The sequence below is a fragment of the Polyodon spathula genome, chromosome 23 (genome assembly GCF_017654505.1).
Source record: "Polyodon spathula isolate WHYD16114869_AA chromosome 23, ASM1765450v1, whole genome shotgun sequence".
Lineage (NCBI taxonomy): Eukaryota > Metazoa > Chordata > Actinopteri > Acipenseriformes > Polyodontidae > Polyodon > Polyodon spathula.
In genome coordinates, this window is record NC_054556.1 from 21,414,939 (window position 1) to 21,435,989 (window position 21,051).

The window sequence follows — 21,051 nt, forward strand, 5'->3', positions numbered from 1 at the left end:
CTCAAGACTACAGAGCTTTTCTGTAGGCAAAAATGGATGTCAATTCTCGCTGCCTTTCTACCATGTGCACGGGTGCATCGAATATTCTATCAAAGAAGATGCTGTTTATTGCTTTTCTAAGTGGAAGGATATGCATGCTCTCTTCAGGCAACATACCAAAAGGGACCATCATAAAAACTCAATCATTGTATGGTCGGAGTATCAGGCCATATGTTCGGGTGCAAAACGACAGATTTTTCCAATAAACGAGAACGTCGGTATCCTTTGCTTAACTGTTCTATCATCTGAATGGATCAAGGATTTTCAACCCAAAACATCAACGTACAAGTGGCTGTAAATTTTGTAAGTAGTATCTGCCAAGAAGAAATACTGTGTATAAAAACTCTGCTCTGTTTATTTAATATAAGTTTTTCAGGTTTACAGGGAATTTAGCTGCCCTGTTGTTAGTTAAGGGACATTTATAAGTTTAGTTAGTGCTCAAATAAGAGCTAGGTTTTTGTTTTCATTTAATAGGGAAAAGTGTTTTGATTTTTCTACTTCACTGTATATATTGTGCACCACATTTGTATCACTGTGAGGAAAATTTTGGACACTGTTTAACTCACTGTGTGTATACGAAACACGGCACGAACTGAAACGGATTGTGAATAAAAACACCCAATTCATTCACCAGTACTTTTGCCTCAGAACCAGTGTTTCCACACTCTACATGACACAATCCGACAGAGAACGAATTAATCCCTCCTGACCTGTGAGGGCATGGTATAGCAGGAACAGTGTGCCTCGGATTGGAGGGTTTGACAGTTCATGCCAGGGTCATCCGAAAGTTGGCCATCCAAAAAAGGGGAGAAGCCACATACTAGAAGTCAATGTCTTATTGCGGTAGACAATGTGTCAGTCATGGATTGGATGAGATGTGATTGCACTTGCTACCAAAGGGTATATCAGGGTGTGTGACCGAATACTCTCCTCCTTTGTTATGTTTACAGAAGGACCTGTAAAAGGAGTACAGAGATAAGATAACCCTGACTGATGTATTTTGTTTGTACTTATAACTGTTCATTTGTAATTATTAGATGGCTGAACACCCGGTAGCTGTCACTGTCAAGCCAGCATTAAAACCCGGATTACAGCTACTGCACCATCACCTCTACACCTACACACTACTAACCACTTTGCCACACACACACACACACACACACACACACATCCTGTTACATTGTTTAATTATTGCTTTGTTATTTGTGCCGGATACAGTACATTACAATGCAAGGATTGACAGGGGAAGAAAGCTGTAAAAGAAAGCTGTGGATTTTTCTTGAGGATACAGTATTCAATCACAAGTTTACTCATTTTGTTAAATAGTTGTGTTTGTGTGGTGTTGTTTTGGGGTTTCATTATTGTATTATTCGCGTGTGACATGTTGTTGTATCTGTGCTTTGTTCATTAAATGTGTATCAGAAGTCATGTTTTACATTCTTGTGGTAAATATACTGTATATAAAATGAACCCAGCATGAGGTGTTTCCTCTGATGAAACCCAACGAGCACCACTAAGTAATCAGGTTTCAACTTTGCAAAGGCCTTTGTTCCAAACTAACCTGGTGATAGCAATGAACAATGTTTTCCCTTCTTTTCCAGTCACTCACTCTACCGAAAAGGTTAGGCAGTGTGTGGAGGCAAAAGCAAACTAACAACCCCATATAGTAATTAAACTATCAAGCTAAAGGCTCTCTAAATACACAAAGCTGCCCCAGGTTTATTATGCACAGCTGTATATACACTACAGCATTGGCCGCTGCTAATGTGAATCTCATAATAAAAGAAACTGCAGCAGTTGTCAAGGCAGCCCCCCCACCCCCCAATCCCTGTCCCCCATATTCCTTTTATTATCGGCAGAGGTCGCATGACATTTAGCATGGAGAGAAACAGTACATTTATACACTCCCCTAAACTGAACACATGGTCAAACGCTTATGACAAAGCTGAGAGGGAGAGTTTTCGCAACGGGAAAATAGAAATACAGACAAGGTTTTTATTTTTTTTTATTTTTTAAAGCAATAACCACAGAAGCAGCATCTTACTGGACTGTGCAGTACGTGGAACTACAACAACTACACGGTTGGCTATTGCTACTTTGTTAAGGCGCTTTTGAAACACTGGAGTACTTTTTCTTTTCCTACAGCATACCTTCGTCAACAGAACTAGCAGTAGAAATAAAATAGAAAAAAGCATCACTCTGCTGTATGCTTGTTGGTGTTCAAGTTATACCACGAACGGATGCGAGGAAAGGGTGTGTTGACAGACTCAACCCCTTTTTTTCTTTCTCTCCCTGTTTCTTTTTTGTTCGGCTAAAAGAGAGAGAGAGAGAGAGAGAGAGAGAGAGAGAGAGAGAGAGAGAGAGAGAGAGAGAGAGAGAGAGAGAGAGAGAGAGAGAGAGAGAGAGAGAGAGAGAGAGAGAGAGAGAGAGAGAGAGAGAGAGAGAGAGAGTCACAGACACAGAACCTGCTTTCATGTCGTCAGTCTAGCGGACTGAAATGGACGTAAGATTTTATCCAGCAACCCCTGCTAACGTGGGTTCGTTACCAACCGATCCAACTTGCTTGAGCTCTTTGGACTATTACCACTGCAATAAGGTAATTTGAAAATAATGCGTTTGCGTTTGAATTGCTTAGTCTCACATTTCACCTGTTTCACCCCCTTTGGCTATATGTCATATTTGTATTGTATTTGTTGGGAGGGAAATGCAGCTTTTTTTTTTTTTTTTCATGCAATGTCGTTTAAAAAAATATGTAAATGATGTACTGTATGTATTAAGTATGTCGGAACGCTAAGCAACAACTCATACCCTACAGAGATTGATGTGCTGCTTCTGAAATTAGTCGTACTAGAATTCCAAAACTTTGTTACATCTCCGCGGAATTTCTCAAATCAAAAGGGCACAACCAATGGCTCAACAGCAACCCCTGCTAAGTTGTAACCACCTCCAAAACGAGGATCAGTTTGTAGGTGGAACATAATCGCATAAATGCAAACTGAATAGTAAAAAAATAAATAAAAAAAAAAAAAAAAAAAAAAAAAGTCCTGCAACGAGGAGAAGAAAGGGCAGCTCTCACAAACAAAGTCATTCTCGTGTGCAGGCGGATGTTAATTTGAAACCATCATAAATAATAGAGTGTCCACTACGGGTTGCCTGTAATGAAATACAAATTAGGCTATGATATGTTTGAAAAAAGAACAGCTCACAGTACCGGGCGGTTGATGAAAAACTTCAAAGTACCGGCATAGTGTATTGTTTATTTAATATATTCTTAGTTCGTAATACAGTTCCAAATTAAAACAAATAAATAAACACATAAATACTCATTTAAAAAAGACTACGCAGAACAATGTAGCTGAGTGTTACTATTTGGAGACGCGCTAACTCAGAGAGGCATTTCTATTGATTTCCCTAACAATTCCACTCGCTTCTTACAGAAAAAAAAAACGGTTCCTATTTATGTTTTCTTTTTTATTATTATTTACCAGCTTTAGCATACTGAAGTAGTGGATTCGTTGGAAGAAACCCATGCTCGTTCTATTTCAAACTTGCATTGTGATCATTAGCATGTTTCCAGTTTTAAGACAGTTTAGCACATTTTAGCTAAACACCAGTTCTTTTTTTTTTTTTCAGGATCTCGCTGTAAGTTCGGAATCCAGCACTGTTGCTTTTTTAACATGATTCGATCTGTTGCTTTCTCAACAATGATTAAGAGAGTTTCAAAGACAGACAGTAATGATCATAAAGGACTTTATCCCTTCCCTAATCCGTCCTTTTGTATGTTGCGGCTGTAAGGAAATATATATATATATATATATATATATATATATATATATATATATATATATATATATATATATATATATATATATATATATATATATAGGTAATATATAAATTCTAATATAAAACAAAAATTAACGTAGACCACCCTTGTCATATACACAAAGGAAAAGCTGTTGATGTCATTTCAACTAAGTAATTAATGCGTATATGTACTATAGCATATGCACGGTATATGCAAATAATAATTGTTTTACAACTTATAATGTATCACAGCAATGTGTGTGTGTGTGTGTGTGTGTGAAGTGCGTAGGTGCGGGAAAGGGATAGCCGACGGGGTTTATGGGGCTTTTGCATTGTGGTCTAAGCAACAGCGCGCGGCGTACAATACAGAGCACCTGCCTGAATCTACTTGTGTGACAGAAGCAGTGTTTAGTGTCGTAGGCTGCCTATCGCCCTCTCTAGTTAGTTTTGGTAACAGTCCAGACGAGAGTAAGCTGCAGGGTCACGTTATGTTTTTTTTTTGTTTTTGTTTTTTTGGTGGCGTTATGATGTGTCATTGGGGATCTCAGATTCGTCCATGCACCTGAGAACTTGGCAGGGACATTGTGGAACCTCGATTTCTCTACAGAATGCTTCTGCCGGAGTTCTCGCTCTGTAAATTGGATTTGATTCCACTGGGGATGTGTTCAGTATTGCTGACTGTGTTACTATATACGTCTTCTTGTTATTGCACAGTCAAAATACAATATACAACTTAAATAAATGATAAGCTATTCTTCAATATAGTGCTGTATTAAATACATTGTTATATGCGAAACATGGTAACAATGACGTCCAAGCTAGTGCCAGGGCGAAATCACTGTTGCTTGATATTATCTTGAAATTAAATGCAGTTGCTTTTTCTACAGAAGTCCTGTTTGTTCTGTTTTAATAAGGGTTAGTTTTACTGTGCAAATTGGGGTAATCCTGTAAGCAGAATTTACAGTAATACTTCAAATTAACATTGAATTAATTTCAATTGAGAATGACAATTGCAAGTTAATTAAAGGTCTGTACATGGGTAAGGTCAGTCATTGGATTAAATGATTGAAAGTTCAAAAGCATTTACCATGTAACTTAGTTGCTACCAAACTGCTATTTGCAAATGGCAACTATCATTTTCTTGTGTCATTAAAGGGTTACCATCACAAAAATCCAGTCAGTTTTTCATAATGTGTGTGTGTTTTGTATACATTTTCCTATCAAGATTACTATAGGTTTATTATAATCCCAAAAGGAGTCAAATGTCAGAGATATACGAAAAAAAGGGATTTAATTTAGAATTGCACTCTTCATGCTGTGCTTACTGCAAGTTTAATAGACTCAAAACCCCAAATAGATTTATTAATTACTGTATAATTGTCACTTTTCTTGTTCATTAAATACATTTAAGGACAGGTTTCTTGTTTAATCCGTCAGTTGTGTCATTTATATTGCTCTCTGTATATGCAGTCTGCATTTTATACGAATGGGCTTGAGAGTAATAGATTGCATAATCATGCAATAATTATTGATCACTTGCACTGAACTGCTCCATAATGTTCAAACAGTAACGATTCTGTGATGTTTCAATTAAAAATGAATACTGCATGTTGCATTTAATTTGGATAGTCTCTGATATATTATTCATTTCAAACTGAACATGTTACAGAAATGCTTAAACTTTTTTTTTTTAAATGTGTTATTTATTTATTTTTAATTTAAGCCAAGTACAATATTGCCACTGATCAGGAAGGCCTAGTAAGTTTAAAGTAATCCTTTACATTTCCCTTAACATGTATACATATTTAGCAACACAAATAAATATCAATTGTGAAACTTGTGATTGATAGATGGATCAGTGCAGAAGGTTCCCACCAGCTGGTTTTGCTTTTACTTTAAAGAAATGGCCTTAGTAAAAGACGCAATTATTTGAAAAATTCCTGTTTTTGGGTGGCTTTTTATAACAATGCATTGAACTGTAACAACCTATAAAACGTAACGCTCAGTAAAGGCCACCAAACAGTACTCTGCACAGTCCCTGTAATTATTTAAATGTACGGTATGTTGTGATTTATAAGTCATATATAGCAGGTTTTTTATATTTTTCTGTATACATTACACTATGTCCTAGCACCAAGATAACGACTGATTTGTAAATGAAAATCACATCTTATGTTTAAATGAATACCTTGACTGAGGCGGCGCAATACTCTAGTCATTTAAAAAGTATTAGGTTGCAGTTTAGCATTTCAACATGGTATTTAATACATCCATTTTAAAGGGAAGGCTTTTCTTATGAACACTTGATTAAAAAACTTGATATCTTTAAAAACCTGTATTACATGTCTGTCAAATGCGTAATGTAGCAATGTGCTATGATTCCACTCAAAGCGGCTGTTCGTTGAAGAATTACAATTGCCCTTTTTGTAAAATTGTTTTCAAATAGAATGCATCCAAATGTGCTTTCTTACATCAGTGCGCTGTGGTAATCATGAATTCAAACCCGTAATTACTGTGATATTCAAAACGGCGTGGGTGGGCAGAGGATGTCTTGAAGTGAATATAAATGTTTAAATGTTAAGGGAAACAAATGCTTTAGTCCAACTGTAATATTTATGTAAGTATCTTGGCTGTTTTCCTTTTTAAGAATTCCCTTGCCATTGTTTTTAAAGTTAAATACACATTGTAATCAACAAACAAACAAACAAAAAATGACAGACAAACAGAAGGCTTTACCCAGTTTTGCATAATAAATAAATATAACATATGATGTATATTATATGTATGCATATAGATAGATGTGATAGTATAGAATATCATCAAGAGTTTGACAAACAGGTCTTAATGTGAGCACACAAACAACGATGGTGCCTATAGTACTGTGTTAGCTGCATTTTAATACAATAAACATATTGTAGTGTACTGCATGTTTCTGTTATGCATGCATTTTATATTACATTACATATACAAAATGTTTTGTTTTTCACGTGGGAATGAATCTGTCACTTACATTTTTGTAGGTATCCTATTTGTAGGTCACAGCTTAGGTAGGAGTAGTTTACAAATAGAGTGGAACCTGTGTAACCATTATGGACAGATGATTTAGAAAGATGCTTGGGTGGTAATACAGTGGCATTAACAAAAAGACAAAGGGTAAAGGTACGGGTGTAAGATAAAATACAATAGAATAACAAAAAAAAGCCATGCTTCTTTTTGCAAGCCTGTTTTGTACTACAGACAAGCTTGCACTATGCAAATGAAGTCAAATTTAATCTGTGTTGAATCTGCATTGCTAATGTATAAAATAAACTAGCATTAAAACTTCAGTGTTTTGCATTTTACATGTATGGGTTTCATTTCTGGTTTTGCTCCTTACTAATGCTGCAATTGTTCAAGTGAACTTTTGCTAATGCCTGGTTCTGCAATGATAATGATTAGTGTCAGAGAGCATCCCTTTGTGGAATTCATACTTATCATCAACCTTTTTAAAGTGATGGTGTTAGCACTTTATGTCTTCCTTTTGCCAGGGTTGCTATTACAGTAGATCAGGGAGAATTGCAAAGAGTGGAAAGTGAGTGCTAGTCTTATACAGCACTAGCGATGACATGAGAACAGAAAGCCTAAGAGAGCAAGGGTAATAATCTATAGTAGTCCATTTGTCAGAGTATTAGTGCATAGACTAGTTGTATGGTCACATTTTAATATTGATGCATGAAAAGGGATTTTAAATCCCTTTTGTAGGATTGCAACATTTGCTATTTCCATTTTGTTGAGATATAGTTAGCAATAATAAATATGAACAATGTCAAATGTTATCATATACACAATCCAGCTACAATACCCAGTAGTGTAGTTAAAACTACAAGTAATAATAATAATGATATTTAGTAAGCAATGGATATATAAAACCTATACCCCCCGGTTCATATTAACGAGATGTGTTGAGCTCATTTTCATTTCCAGTGGGACCTTTAAGCAGGTTCATATAATCAGGAGTTCCTCTTTTTAAATTGCCTAAGCTGGAGATTGTGCATTAACTGAATGCAATAAAACTGCTGAGTTAATCTTTTCAGTGGTAGTTTTGTAAAGGTGAAGCATTTATTTAGAGGTGCACAATTCATGTTGCTTTTACAAGGAAAACTAATTAAACACTTTCAACCCTTCAATATCGGGCGCGAAGAGAACAACAACACTACATTGGACATACATAGATTTGTTTATGTCAAGGCATCACTATTTGACACTGTACATCAAAGAGTATTCTGCATCTTTAGCCAACTCTCTTCCCAGCCCCCATATGTCTTGTGTTAATGAGCGAGCCTTCTGCGCGTCTAGCATACGTTGTGTGAATGTCTGTGCTAGGGCCATTTCTTTAGTAATGGGAGTTTACAGTGTGCACAATGGCTGGTGTATATCCCAGGGCTGCATCACATTAGTTAAATTAAGTCAGATACCAAAACACTATATGTGAAGGCATTTTGAGGTTTAATTTTAGTCGCCCCATGAACTGTGAGGTAAACAAAGTTTTCTGGCAGCGATGTGTTCCAATTCTTGAGTGTGTATTTACTGTATAACTAGGCATTGCTTTATTGTAATCACTTCTTTAAGGTACTTATTCCAGAGTTCTTATACTACCAATTGATTCAGTTCGTTCATTCAGATTTAAAAGCATTTTTCTTCAGCAACCTTCACACCTTTATAGGATGGAGCTACCCTTCGGGGGGACTGCACCTGCACTCTCACTACCCATATCTGGACAGGCTTGGCTTGCAGGCGTGCTTTCCAAAAAGGTTTGCCTGGAATCACATGCAACCATCAGCTTGAGCAACATATCTGAGACATTTTCTGCATTACTGTCGCCACAAAAGCTGCACTTTCTGCACCCATAGAAAAAATAAATATCATCTTTTATTAAAGGGTCTTTGTGCTAGACCTTGAGTAACCAACATTATTTATGTAGTTATTTTGGTCACATTTAAGATTCTGATTAAGTGATAATACATTTATAAATGTGTTATGGTTATCACAGTTTGTAACAAAGGTTTTAGTGAGACAGAGTTTTAGGAAAATGGCATCTAGGCATTAGGTTTACTTTAGTAATGAGTCATTTAAATATAACAATAATAAAGAGTTTTCCCTGTTAATAATCATTATTTTATTAACACATGTTGATGTTTTAAAAAAGCACCCTTAACTAAATGTGCTATTATTAATGGTTTATTCCATTCTACATGTTTGGACCCAGACAGCCACTCTAACAACACAACTGAATACAGCTTACACAGCTATAATAGAACAATAGGCATCTATTGCTGCTGAGATTTGATTTATCCAAGTATTGTGTTTAGATTCTGTTTTTTGTTTAGTCAGCAGTAGAAGCTTTGCAGTGACAAGCAGACTTTAGCATCAAACACAGATTGAAAGAATGGGAAAAGCTCATGAAACAGTAGCTTCAGACTGGGTAAAAACATGTCCATAGAAGAGCTTGGTACCCTTGCAACCAACTGAATTTCTGGTTTGCAAAAGGGCCACTACAGGTACGCAGTGGTAATTTGTGTCCCCTCTAACACTGCTTTCCATTTACTGACTCACAATTGACACAGTGGTAGCGATGGCAGATATTCCAGTTCCACAGCAATGGTGGTCATTTTTAAGTGAAATTCAGCGTTAGATGGAATCTAGGAAGAAATACAGTCAATAGAATTATACAAAACACAGAATAGGATGTTAAACAAGCAAGGCATTAGCTATTGCAGAAATGTATAAAGTATGTCTTGAAGTTAAAAGAGATTATTTATAAACTACTCATGTTAACAGGGGAATGCCTATTAGACTGAGGGAGTGACAAAGGGTCAAGCAGTTAAAACTACACATGGTGAATGTAAAGAGACTAAACAGCACTGTTTTGTGATAGAGTGGACAAAACTGCATAAACAGCAGAGAGATACGTAGTAAACAGATTTTATTTTAGTGGATGACTGGACAACATTGTGATACAGTGACACTAGTGCTTTAATTATCAGTCTTATTTCAAAATGCCGTACTACCAGCCATCTGTAAAGTCATGAATAGTGTTATTTCTATTTCTGTGCTGTTAGGATGCCGCACAAATGACTAATTTAATTTTAGTGCTGTTTTTATCCATGCTAATTTGTTAGCCGAGAAACTGCAGTCAGCTTTCTACACTAGTTCCAGTTCTGTGTATGCTGAGTGGGAGTTGACAAGTTTGCTGCCCCCATGCCCTTTTCATACAAGCAATATAAAACATTACACACACATTATATATATATATATATATATATATATATATATATATATATATATATATATATATATATATATATATATATATATATATATATATATATTCTTATTGCTTGGCATGTTTGTTTTGTTTCTTGAGGATATTAAATAAACACATGTAATGATTAGACCTTTCCTTTCCTTGCAACTGATGAGATTACATTTTGGTTAAACATTGAGAGCTTAGTTTATTACACATTGAAAACAGAGATTAACACTTCTTTCATCTCCCTCTTATTTCCTGGTGAAGAGTAAGAAAGCACAGGCTCATGTTACAGCTCCAATAAAGCTCTGTCCTGAACTTGGCAGTAGAGAGGTAACGATACACTAACACCATGATACGATACATATCACAATATGAGCTGACAGATGGGATACGTTGTATGACATGTAATAGGATGGAATGATCGTTAATGATGGTTACGTTTCCATGGTAACTTGGATGTTGTTAAAACAGACCTTAGATGATCTCATCTCCATACAGATATATACTATTAAGCAATATTGCTCTCTTAGTTGCTGGCCTTAAAAAACAATAACTGTTGGTTCAATCTAAATTAAAAGCTCCTTTAGGAATAATCTATAAATATGTTATAAAGCATACCATAAACAATTATACCATGTTATAGTAATACAGTTTTATTAGTACATGACTAAGGCATAAGAAATCGTAATTACTTTCACACTGTAACATCACACTAACTATACTCTGGTTATGTGTCATTAAAGGTTTTGTAATGAAGTTTTATCCCTTGTTATTTACCGTAAAAGCTTTTAATTACATACTTTCTGCTGTGCTATTAATGGGTCCTAAAGTAACCAACATATTTAAACTCCTACCACTAAAATGCCTATTAGTTTTGTTTAACTGTCAGTAAGAAGATAAGTTTCAGTTTGCTGGTAAAATACAAATGTTGGTTATTGATGTGTGAGGAATAGTGAAAGGGTGAAACTGAAAAGAACCCACATGAATTGTAACACTTTCCTACATTTAAATAATTAATCAGATTTATACCAAAAAAAAAAAAAACACCTTTGTGGATTCTGAGTACCAAAAGCGAACAAGAAGTGTGTACTGTTGAACAAAAGTGACACTGATGGTTCAAGACTTTGGTTGATGCAAAAGACCTACACATAATCTAAAATGATGGCCCTTGACTCATGTTTGCATCGTGGGTGGGTTAGATGGTAATTAAAAATGAAATGATGTTTTAGCAAGTTTATTTAGAGATGGTCTCAAATGTACCGGGCCCTTATGGTAATTAAAGGAGCTTGTTGAAAAGGCCATCTGCAGTAGCCTTATTTTTGTGGCTATGCAATTAAGTCAGCACCATCTAAGTACCATTGGAGCCCATCTTAAATATCCCAGTGAGTTCTGTGAAGAGCACCCTAAATCTTTGGAGTTTGATTTCAATGGAGGGATACTTCTGCATCACCAAGATGTGGATTTAGAAAGATATTTCCTTTGGTATACTTAGGCTGTTCTTACTCGGCTGAGGTTTGTGCAGTCCAATGTTAAAAAAATATTTAAATGGAAATAATCATGCTCCAGAGTCAGTGATCCATTATGCCTTTTGTTATCTAAGGAAGAGATTGTCCAGAAGGAAGGCATGTTGTATGCACTGAAAACCAGACAGGTCAGGTGTATGTGATTATCTGTTACAAGTGCTGCTGAACTCTGCTGGTGAAATACTTGAATGCAATATGAGTGCTGTGCATTTATATGGATACGATCCTTTTGCAGAGTGGTTGCTTTGGTATAATATCTGAAATAGGCTTTTCTTCAGTGGTCAAAAACATGTATTTCTGTGAGACTGACAAGCATTCAGTATCCCTGTTATAATTTAGCTGTTGATCTATTGCTGGGGTCTCCAACCCTGGTCCTGGATGGCTACAGGATCTTCTGGTTTTTGTTTCAACCGAGCTCTCATTACTTAATTGAACAATTAGTGGCGTAATTAGTCAAGGTTAACATGTGTTCCAGATCTTTAGCCAGGGATGACACAGACACCTGTAAAGCCTGCAGGATTGGGGCTCTTCAGGAAAGGGATTGGAAACCCCTGATCTACTGTATATGGATCATCATCATCTCCTCAGTTCTGAAGTTGAAATGCCAAAGGATCATAGGGGTCCGATGACATTGCCTACTGCAGAAGATAACTTTAAATGAGTTAATCTTGCTGTGCAGCACTCTCTTGGCAATCAGATGTCACATTCTACAGTATAGACAATACAGTATAAATTGTATGTAATCTGTTGAAGTCATGTTTTCCACCAGATGCCAAAAGGTTAAAGAAATATAACTGACACATACTGTCGGCATGCCAGAATGTGCCCAAGGCTGGATATTCTAGTGTGGGTTCTGTAGACAGTAACAGAACTAGAGACCAAGAGCAAAACCATGGTCTCCTGACATGAGCTACATACAATATGAGGTTCGCCATCTCTCAGTAAAGCCTGGTTTACTCAGTTGATCAGGGGAAATACATTGTGTGCTACAGTAGTTGTCAATAGGGAAATCAACATATGAATTGGCTGCATATAATACAGTATATCAGATGAATCAGTATTTCAGTAGTGCACAAGAAGTGCATCCAAGTGTAGATGGTCCATGATTATGTACTCATACAGTACATGTGCACCACTGTTCTGAATTCATGCAAACCAATGGATAGGGCTTTGTTAAGTCGGCAATAAAAAAAAAAAAAAAAAAACATAAAAAATACATTCATAGTGTGAAGTAGACTATAGGATAACACGTGACTGAAGAGCTGAGTGCTGTAAAAGGGACAGGTTGTTTTGTAGTTGTTGTGTGGAATGAATTTGCCTTCTTTTGTATTAATCAGCATAGCCAAACTGAAAAGCACAATCACGCCATTGGTCTAAGTGAAGCTGTGGTTTCCAGTTTAGTAGGATGTGATATGAAGATTACATCTCTTTACAATGCAATAAGGAAAGCTGTGCACTAATTAGAGAGAGTGGCAGAGGGAAGTTGCTGCCTGTTGGCATGAGTAGGCAGCGCTCCGCCTTGCTGTTGGTATAATTAAGAATGGAATTCCGTTCCAGTAGGGCTTTACTTAATAAGAGTGGGATTCCTGTGGGGTGCTGCTTGGTCTCCAGTATAACCTGCAGCAAATGTTTCACAAAACCTGACGCTGCCTGCTGTGCTCATTACCCACAGGTATTATGGGTATTATGTTAACAGTTGTTTATATTTATTAACAATTTGAGTTGGTAAAATAATGTATTCATTGCAGTTAGCCAATGGTGTAGTTATCCAATTTAACAGCACAATACTAATTTATTTTGGAATATGCTCTATAGGGTAATATTGCAGTTTACCATTTTTATTGTATGAATTCACCAGGCATTTCTAACAAGTTCCATCATTGTTAAAGAGTTGCAGGTACATATCTTTGTAATTTATTACAATGCCTACTTTGTAACACTGAACCACCTATATACCATACACCCATTATATATCCTTGATTTGCTGCTTGTTTTTAAACTGCTTTTTATCAGTTTTAATTAATGCATTTCCTTCATTTATAACCGCATGTTTTTTTGATCATGTCAGTTACAGTATAACAGCAGTGATACCCGTGGCGGCTCATTTCTCACTTCTTCAGTGTGTCTCAGAACACCAGCTTTGCACTCTTGCACTCCTTTGGTGTCAGGTAAAGCTGTTTTCCTTGTTGTCCTGAATAGTATTGCCTCTGTTGTATTGGCATAGGTGTTCATATTGGTAAATGAAAAATATCAGTTAAATTAATGATAGTGATTGGAGATGGAATGTATTCATCTGTCAGAAAAACATACCCTTGCTTCAAAATACTGCATTGCTAATTCAATACCTGACCCTGACCACTTTAATTCCTTTACAAATGAATTGTCTGTGCAGTTATGGATCAGCCTTTGTCCACTGATCTGTTCCTTGGGCTTCCACAAAACTTATTTGTTACGGTAGCAGTACATGTAGTGCCCAAATGGTGACCACAGTATCTACGGCTAACCTGCCTTACTTGCAATTGCAGTTTAAAACAAACCAACCCCAGGGAGCTATCATTTCACACCCAAAGACAACAAAGTGTATGTTGTTATGTTTGTTAGTTATTCATATGGGATTTAGATTAATCTTCGTGTAGTTCATAAGAAGGGGCATAGGGGCTATGCATAGAGCTCATGAGGTGCTTGGTGCAAAATACTGATACAATACGACTGTCTGTTTATAAAAATCCATCAAAATACCATCTCGTCCAGACATGTTGATGTTCAGTATATTTAGCCGTGAAGGATGGTCCACATGGAGTTTCAACAGTGGTTTAATGTTCCCCATAACACAGGCTGTCACAAATGTCCAATCTTGATTGGATTAGAAGTAAACCAAAATCCAGAGTGAACTTGAAGTACTCCATCTGACCACTGTATAAACTCGAATATTCTCCAGTGCAGGTGGAAAGCAATGAGACCAGGTGTTTTCTAATTCTAGCTGAAATAAGCACATCAAAGACAGCCGTTTATTTTGTTTTAGCACACTTAGGATTGTTTAAATTAAAATGGGACAAAACTGACTCAGACAGGGCAGAACAAAGATAAACATCACCCACCTTCTCATTCACTGCAGCTCAACCCCCCCCCCCAAAGGTACCTAAGGAAGACGTTTCAACAGAAATTACTTTTGGCAGACTGTTTTAAAATATATACATCAGTACAGTTTCTCAGTTTCTTCTCTTCCACGTTCAACTTAATTGGCATACCAGAATACTAGATGCATTGCTGTATTGTTCAAGACCTGACAATATTACTCAGGATTTGAATATCATTATTGCATAAGTCACATAATTGGCAATAGAATATTATATATATATATATATATATATATATATATATATAATATATATATATATATATATATATATATATATATATATATATATGTATATTATATATATGGCACAATAATTGTTACAGGAGTGGCTTTTGAGCATTGCCAGGAAGCGATTATCCATTTACATTAAAATAAATGTGGTGTAAATTCAAAAAGCCATAAATGTCTGTAGAGTCATTTTTAATTTCTGTTTCAAATGAGTACTAAACAAAAAAAACATCCTACACAGTCATGTTTTTTTTTTTTTTTTTTTTTTTTTTTTTTTTTTTTTTATGGACAGTGTACAGTTCTTCTGTAAAGTTACTGAATTACAGATTGACACTAGTATATTTATTCCAGTACCTTGCATACAAACCACACTGACCCAGTTGTACAGTTGAAAGATTCTTTTGCTAACCTACTGTATAAAACTCTTCAGGGTCAAGTCCTATCTTTTGAACTTGGTTCGGTCAACTAGCATCTCTTTGTCTTTTAAGACAATACTATTATACTATGTATTATGCATAAAAAGTACTGTATTATTCCTCTGCATTAAAATGCCAGTGATGTTACTCCAGTATATGATGTTTAAAATGAGCACCTCCTTATAACCTCCCTATAATGGATTATTCTGACTTTTACAAGTTTCATCATAAACTAACTATCATGTCAATCTGATACAAATGGTCCTGGCTCTGCCCAAGTATAAACAATACAATGAAGAGAAATGGGCTGGCTTGTTATTGAGTCAGCTTGTAAGCACCACTGAAGTAGGTCAGAGAGATGAGGATGTTTAGATCTGGCAGATTCAGTCTAGCACTTTTGTTTTCCCATGGTTTATACAGAATCCTTTAAGATGCAGGTCCCATTTCCAAAGGGCAAGACCTTGTCCAATGTTAAGGGTATAACTGGAACTGCATGTAAATGAAGAAATGGAGTGGGGAATGTAATTGTTGCTTTGTTATCATTTTCAATATTAATTTAACTTCAGGTGTTAAATTTTCAGATAGATTACTGACTCAAAAAAACTTCAGAAAACTAAGAAGTGCAATGTTTTTTTTTCTTTCAGGAAGTGTACTTGGTATGTTTTTACACCGAGACCTTCAATTATATACGTGTTTATTACTTTGAAAAGGGTGTCACTGTAAGAGGTCTTTATAAAATGAAGGGTTTTGGCTTAATATAAAGCCACAGGTATGAAAATGTTAACTAAAATTTAACAAAATGTGTAATATTCTGAAGTTGCAGTACTCGGACCAAAAAAAAGTATGCATCCTGTGGTTGTATTAAAAAATACAGCTCAGTTAGACGTCTGTATAAACAATCCAGCTTGGTTTCTCATTTACTATTAAATACAGTACTAAGCTGGTATTTAAACACTTCCATGTGGAATGACTCATAGACTGAAATAAAGATTCTGTAAACATGAACCCAACAAGATAAATGGTACTGCAAATCACTGTGTGGCAGAGCAAGAAGGAAGAGGCTTTGTGAAAGAAATGGCTGTTTAAAGTTCAGGTAATATATGTTATTTATAATAATGTTCTTTGAATATATATATATATATATTATATATATATATATATATATATATATATATATTATATATATATATATATATATATATAATATATATATATGAATATATATAGCTTATATAGAAATAGCTCTATTAGTGAGACGAATTATCACTTGCTTTGGTTTATAAATTACCCAATATGGAATGGGAGTGTTATAAATATTTGAGACTGAGGAGTAAATGAAACTTTTCATGAAAAATTCCACTTACTTCTTATTTCACAGCCAACAGATACCATTTGGCCACAGTAGAAAAATGAGCCTAGTGTATTTATCCTAGTTTTAATTTTTTTGGCACTTCTTTAAAGATTTAGGGATTTAAGGATATTGGTGCCATAATTAAAATTTCATCCCAGGTGGGGTTATAAGTGTCTACTGCAAAAGATACAAAATACAAGGATTTTCTGTACTTAACACAAAACCAAGGAAAGCAACACATAAAAAAAAGTGGAACCATTAGCTATCTCTTGATCTTTAAAACTGTTGTGGAGTGCTGTTGTTTACAGGGACTGATAGCTCCGAGTTCAGCACATTCACCTGATGCAATCAACCTAGTTTTCCTATCCTGCGGCCTGGGTTGTATAAATGTTCAAAAGATGAGAACTCAGATTGAAACCAACGACACTGCTCCCTAATCTTGTTTCATTGCTGTCTGTCTATTATGATCATTTGTTCTGGTTGTGTTGGAGCTGCATTGCTGTTATTGCACCTGTGGTCTTTGAGAAAGGTGATAAATAAACAGTCCTACTAAGAAAAAGTACAAAATACATAGGAAAAGTCCAGCTAGTGTGTGTATTACAAGGAAAAGAGACTGCAAGCCTGGGCAAACACGAACAGTTGTCTTAGCTTCATGAGGCATGTCCTGTGCAAATACAAATGGAGATGGCAGGCTCCAGTGCTGGCTTAGGAGCCTCATTCTGAACACAGAGGAGCTTTCACGGCTCAGTTTGCAGAGATCACTGCCATGGACTCCGTGTTTGCAAGGAAATGAAGAGAGAAATTTATAATGTCTGCCCACAGACAAAATCTCATCAGAGTTTTGAAACAAAGTTGAACCTGTTCTCACCAGAGATTCCTCCACACTCCTGCATACAGTGTAGGACAGGATGCTGTATCTCGTCTGTGGGACATTTTTTAGCTCGTATTTAAGAAACAGTAAAATGCTGTTATATTGTCCACATCAAGGGCCCACAGATTCCTAGAGTAGTGCAAAAAACAGGTGCTTCAAATAATTCCCCTTTAAGGTGTTACTTTTAATTCTAACAATACTGGAACTAAGCTGTTTTTAAAGTTGAAGCCAATTTTTTGTATACTCACCCCTGGTCTCAGTTACAAACTCAGATATAATAGAAATATACCAAAGTTTGTATTGTATTTCCCCTCTGTGTGTTGTCACAAAGACGGCTGCAGTGGGTGACGTCAGACCAGAAACAGGAACCGACTCGGAACACAGGTTTTGGAATGGTGAAGGCGCTGATGCGTAGTTTTTAATTAAACAGACAGAAAATAAAAGGTTTGTAACAAAAACAGCACACGGCACGTAAGGCCAAAATAAATAGACAAACAAACACTAACAAAACAGGGTGGATGAACGCTACACAAAACAAGTATGGTGCTGGTGCTTCCAGCACTCGTAGCAATTGATATTTATAATTACGCTTCTCCTCTCTCTCTCTCTCTGTCCCGTTCTCCACTCCCGAACACACAACCCCGAGTGAGTGAAAACATGCGGCTTTTATGCAGCTGTACCAAGACTCGATTGCTAATCAATCATTCAATTGGAGTCGCGGTACAGCTGCATGTGAATTAATAAAGTGCAATTCCCCGTGCTCACATATTATTTTACCTGCACGTGAAGTGCTGTGCAATCCTCGTGCCTAAATACAAATATACATTTTAAACACTTGTGTTATATCCCATGTACCAATGACTATAAATCAACATTAACACTCCACAAGTAACATATACACAAATAAATAGCCCAGGGGCGGGGCACTTTGCCATTAGTGTCTATCGAAGTTTTCTTTATTTTTGTCATATATTGTATGCCTGCAAGATGTAGGAAGACAAGATGCAATTACACAAGTTATCGGTTACAATGGGCTGATAAAGAACTTTTAATAAAGAGACCATCCCAGATTGTACACTTCTTACCATTGCCATTGGGGATAAGGGTTACAGTGATGCTGCTGCGGTAAAGAATCTTAAGAAAATGCATTGCATAGTTGCACCACTTCTTAGCACCCTATCTAGATACACAAATCTACAAAGTGCTTAAGCTTTTGAAAAGGTTTGTGCTATTGACAGGAGTCTCTTGTGATCAGGTTTAGGTGGTGATTCTTTTTACAGCCGACAGAGAAAACTAAACGACCTCTAAATGTTTTTTTGTGGGCATTATTTAATGATACACGTCCACTTTAAAAAGAATGTTTACTTCACAGACCATTAACTTAACACCTACATCCTCTGCAAGACTTCACAACTCCTAGTCTCAATACACACAGAGCAAGTAGTATATGCAGGAATTCAGTTCACTATACAATTCATTCTAGCAGTACGGTCTTAAGAGAAGGCTTGACTGTGTATGTTGGGAGTCCTCTGCTTTTGGATTTCAGAACAGCAAAATGTGTAAGTGTGTCACCACCAGTTTGTCACTGAGTCAACCTTCCATGAACAGACTCAATGACAGATTCAAAATCCTGTCTTTTTAAATCTTAATCAGTCCCATAGATGCGTGGAAATATTCCACTAGAAAACACGAAGACACTAAACACTTGCGCAAGCTATGTGGTAATATGTAAAGACATTTTTACTCATTTCCACACAGAATTTCACTCCTACACATGTAAGAAAATACCCAGAAATAAACACAAAAAATTCCAGGAAAATGTTAGATTTAAATAAAACTGCAAAGAGCTTTTGGTACTTGCTATCCTGTTGAGAAACATTATATTTACCTGCTGCCTTCATGCCTCTGATACTACTGTTTTATTGCAGGTGCTTCAGAAACAATCATTATTTGAAAACAGCACTTTCTATCCTGTCCAGGCAACTCAGTTTTGTAGAATTGCTAATAACAAAGCACAAACTAGTGGAAAAACACTCCTACAGCCTGGGGCAGGACTTACTTACACTGACCACATGAGCCTATCTGGTGGTATGGTATTGAAAAGTTTAGCGAGCAAAATCCTATTGAGATTTCCTAATCCAATTGTAAGAGCCAGATGGTTTTAGATCCAAATGCAACAGGCCGCCAGCAGATCTGTGTGGTTTTTAGACAGCTCCATCCTGCTATCTTTAATTTGATTGCTAGCCTACAGTCACATATTAATGACCTAAACTAAGCAGAATGATACTAAACAGCATCTTGTTAATTGGCATGTCATTGTAGTGAACATATAACACACCCAAGAGTCCCATTCATCTAGTAGCGAGTCAGGAGGTGGGGGGGAGGAATAACTCGTCAGTTCAGGTTCACTGAAACACAGCCAGCTTTATTAGGCAGCATCTCAGGGTCCTCTTTTACAACTACAGTTATGGTGCCAAAGCTTTTCTCTATGTGGTGACTTGCAGTCCACTAACTAGCCCCAAACATGCCAGTTTGCTCAGGGCACATTTCATCATGTGAACAAACTATTTTATGATACAAATTTGGCTCAAGTACATATTTGGATTGGATTAGCCAACCCATTCTGAACCCATAATAATAATAATAATAATAATAATAATAATAATAATAATAATAATAATAATAATAATAATAATAATAATAATTTTTAAACATCATATACTGTAAAGCATTAGAGTATTTCTTCATATTAGTAATATTGCAGAAGACTCTGTTTTACAATGTACTGTACTGTGCTCTCCACACATTTGACCTCATTGGAAAAATATTTTCATAGCATAACAGTGATAATGCCTTAGCTACAGATTGCAACCAACTTTTGTTGGTAGCAGTCTTATTTAATTAAGCAATATTGGCAGGCATGTACACTTCAATAGGTTTTTAATTAGATTTTGTGAAAACGAATTAGTGCAATTAGGCAAAAAGTACACACAACATTCATGCCAACACTGAGTGGTTATAACAGATGAGATGCTCTCATTTGTTTTCTTAACAGAATGCTGGATAACAATCCTGCATCTCTGCCTGCCAACTTCTTACTCAACAGAAAAAATTCTGAACAGTGTGAAATGCATTGAAAAGGAGAAAGAACAGTACATGCTTTAAGTGAAATGCATAAAGTACAGTATTGAACCCTATTCACAAAGCTTTGACATTATTTTTTTAAGTCTGTTTGGATGTCAGTTTTATCGGCGCAAAATTGTTTATTTAATAACCGTCTAGAATTTCGACAAGTTAGATGTAAACAATATTACACTGGGCAGGGCGAGTGAGAGGGGGTGTGATTTGGCTTAAGGTCCCACTCCCTTGTGAGAGGATGGGACACTAC

At 36.2% G+C, this 21,051-nt stretch overlaps 1 protein-coding gene across 3 annotated transcripts in view; it reads left to right on the forward strand.

The window, feature by feature from the left end:
- Positions 1–2,469: 2,469 nt before the first annotated feature.
- LOC121298214 (TOX high mobility group box family member 2-like) overlaps positions 2,470–21,051 on the forward strand; it is a 92,348-nt gene continuing 73,766 nt past the window's right edge. For 2 of the 3 annotated variants that reach the window (XM_041225182.1, XM_041225183.1), the window contains exon 1: positions 2,470–2,635. In XM_041225182.1, coding sequence (XP_041081116.1) covers positions 2,537–2,635 — 99 coding nt within the window. In that variant the 5' untranslated portion in view covers positions 2,470–2,536. The remainder of the gene's footprint in view (positions 2,636–21,051) is intronic. The other variant, XM_041225184.1, reaches the window with a different exon arrangement.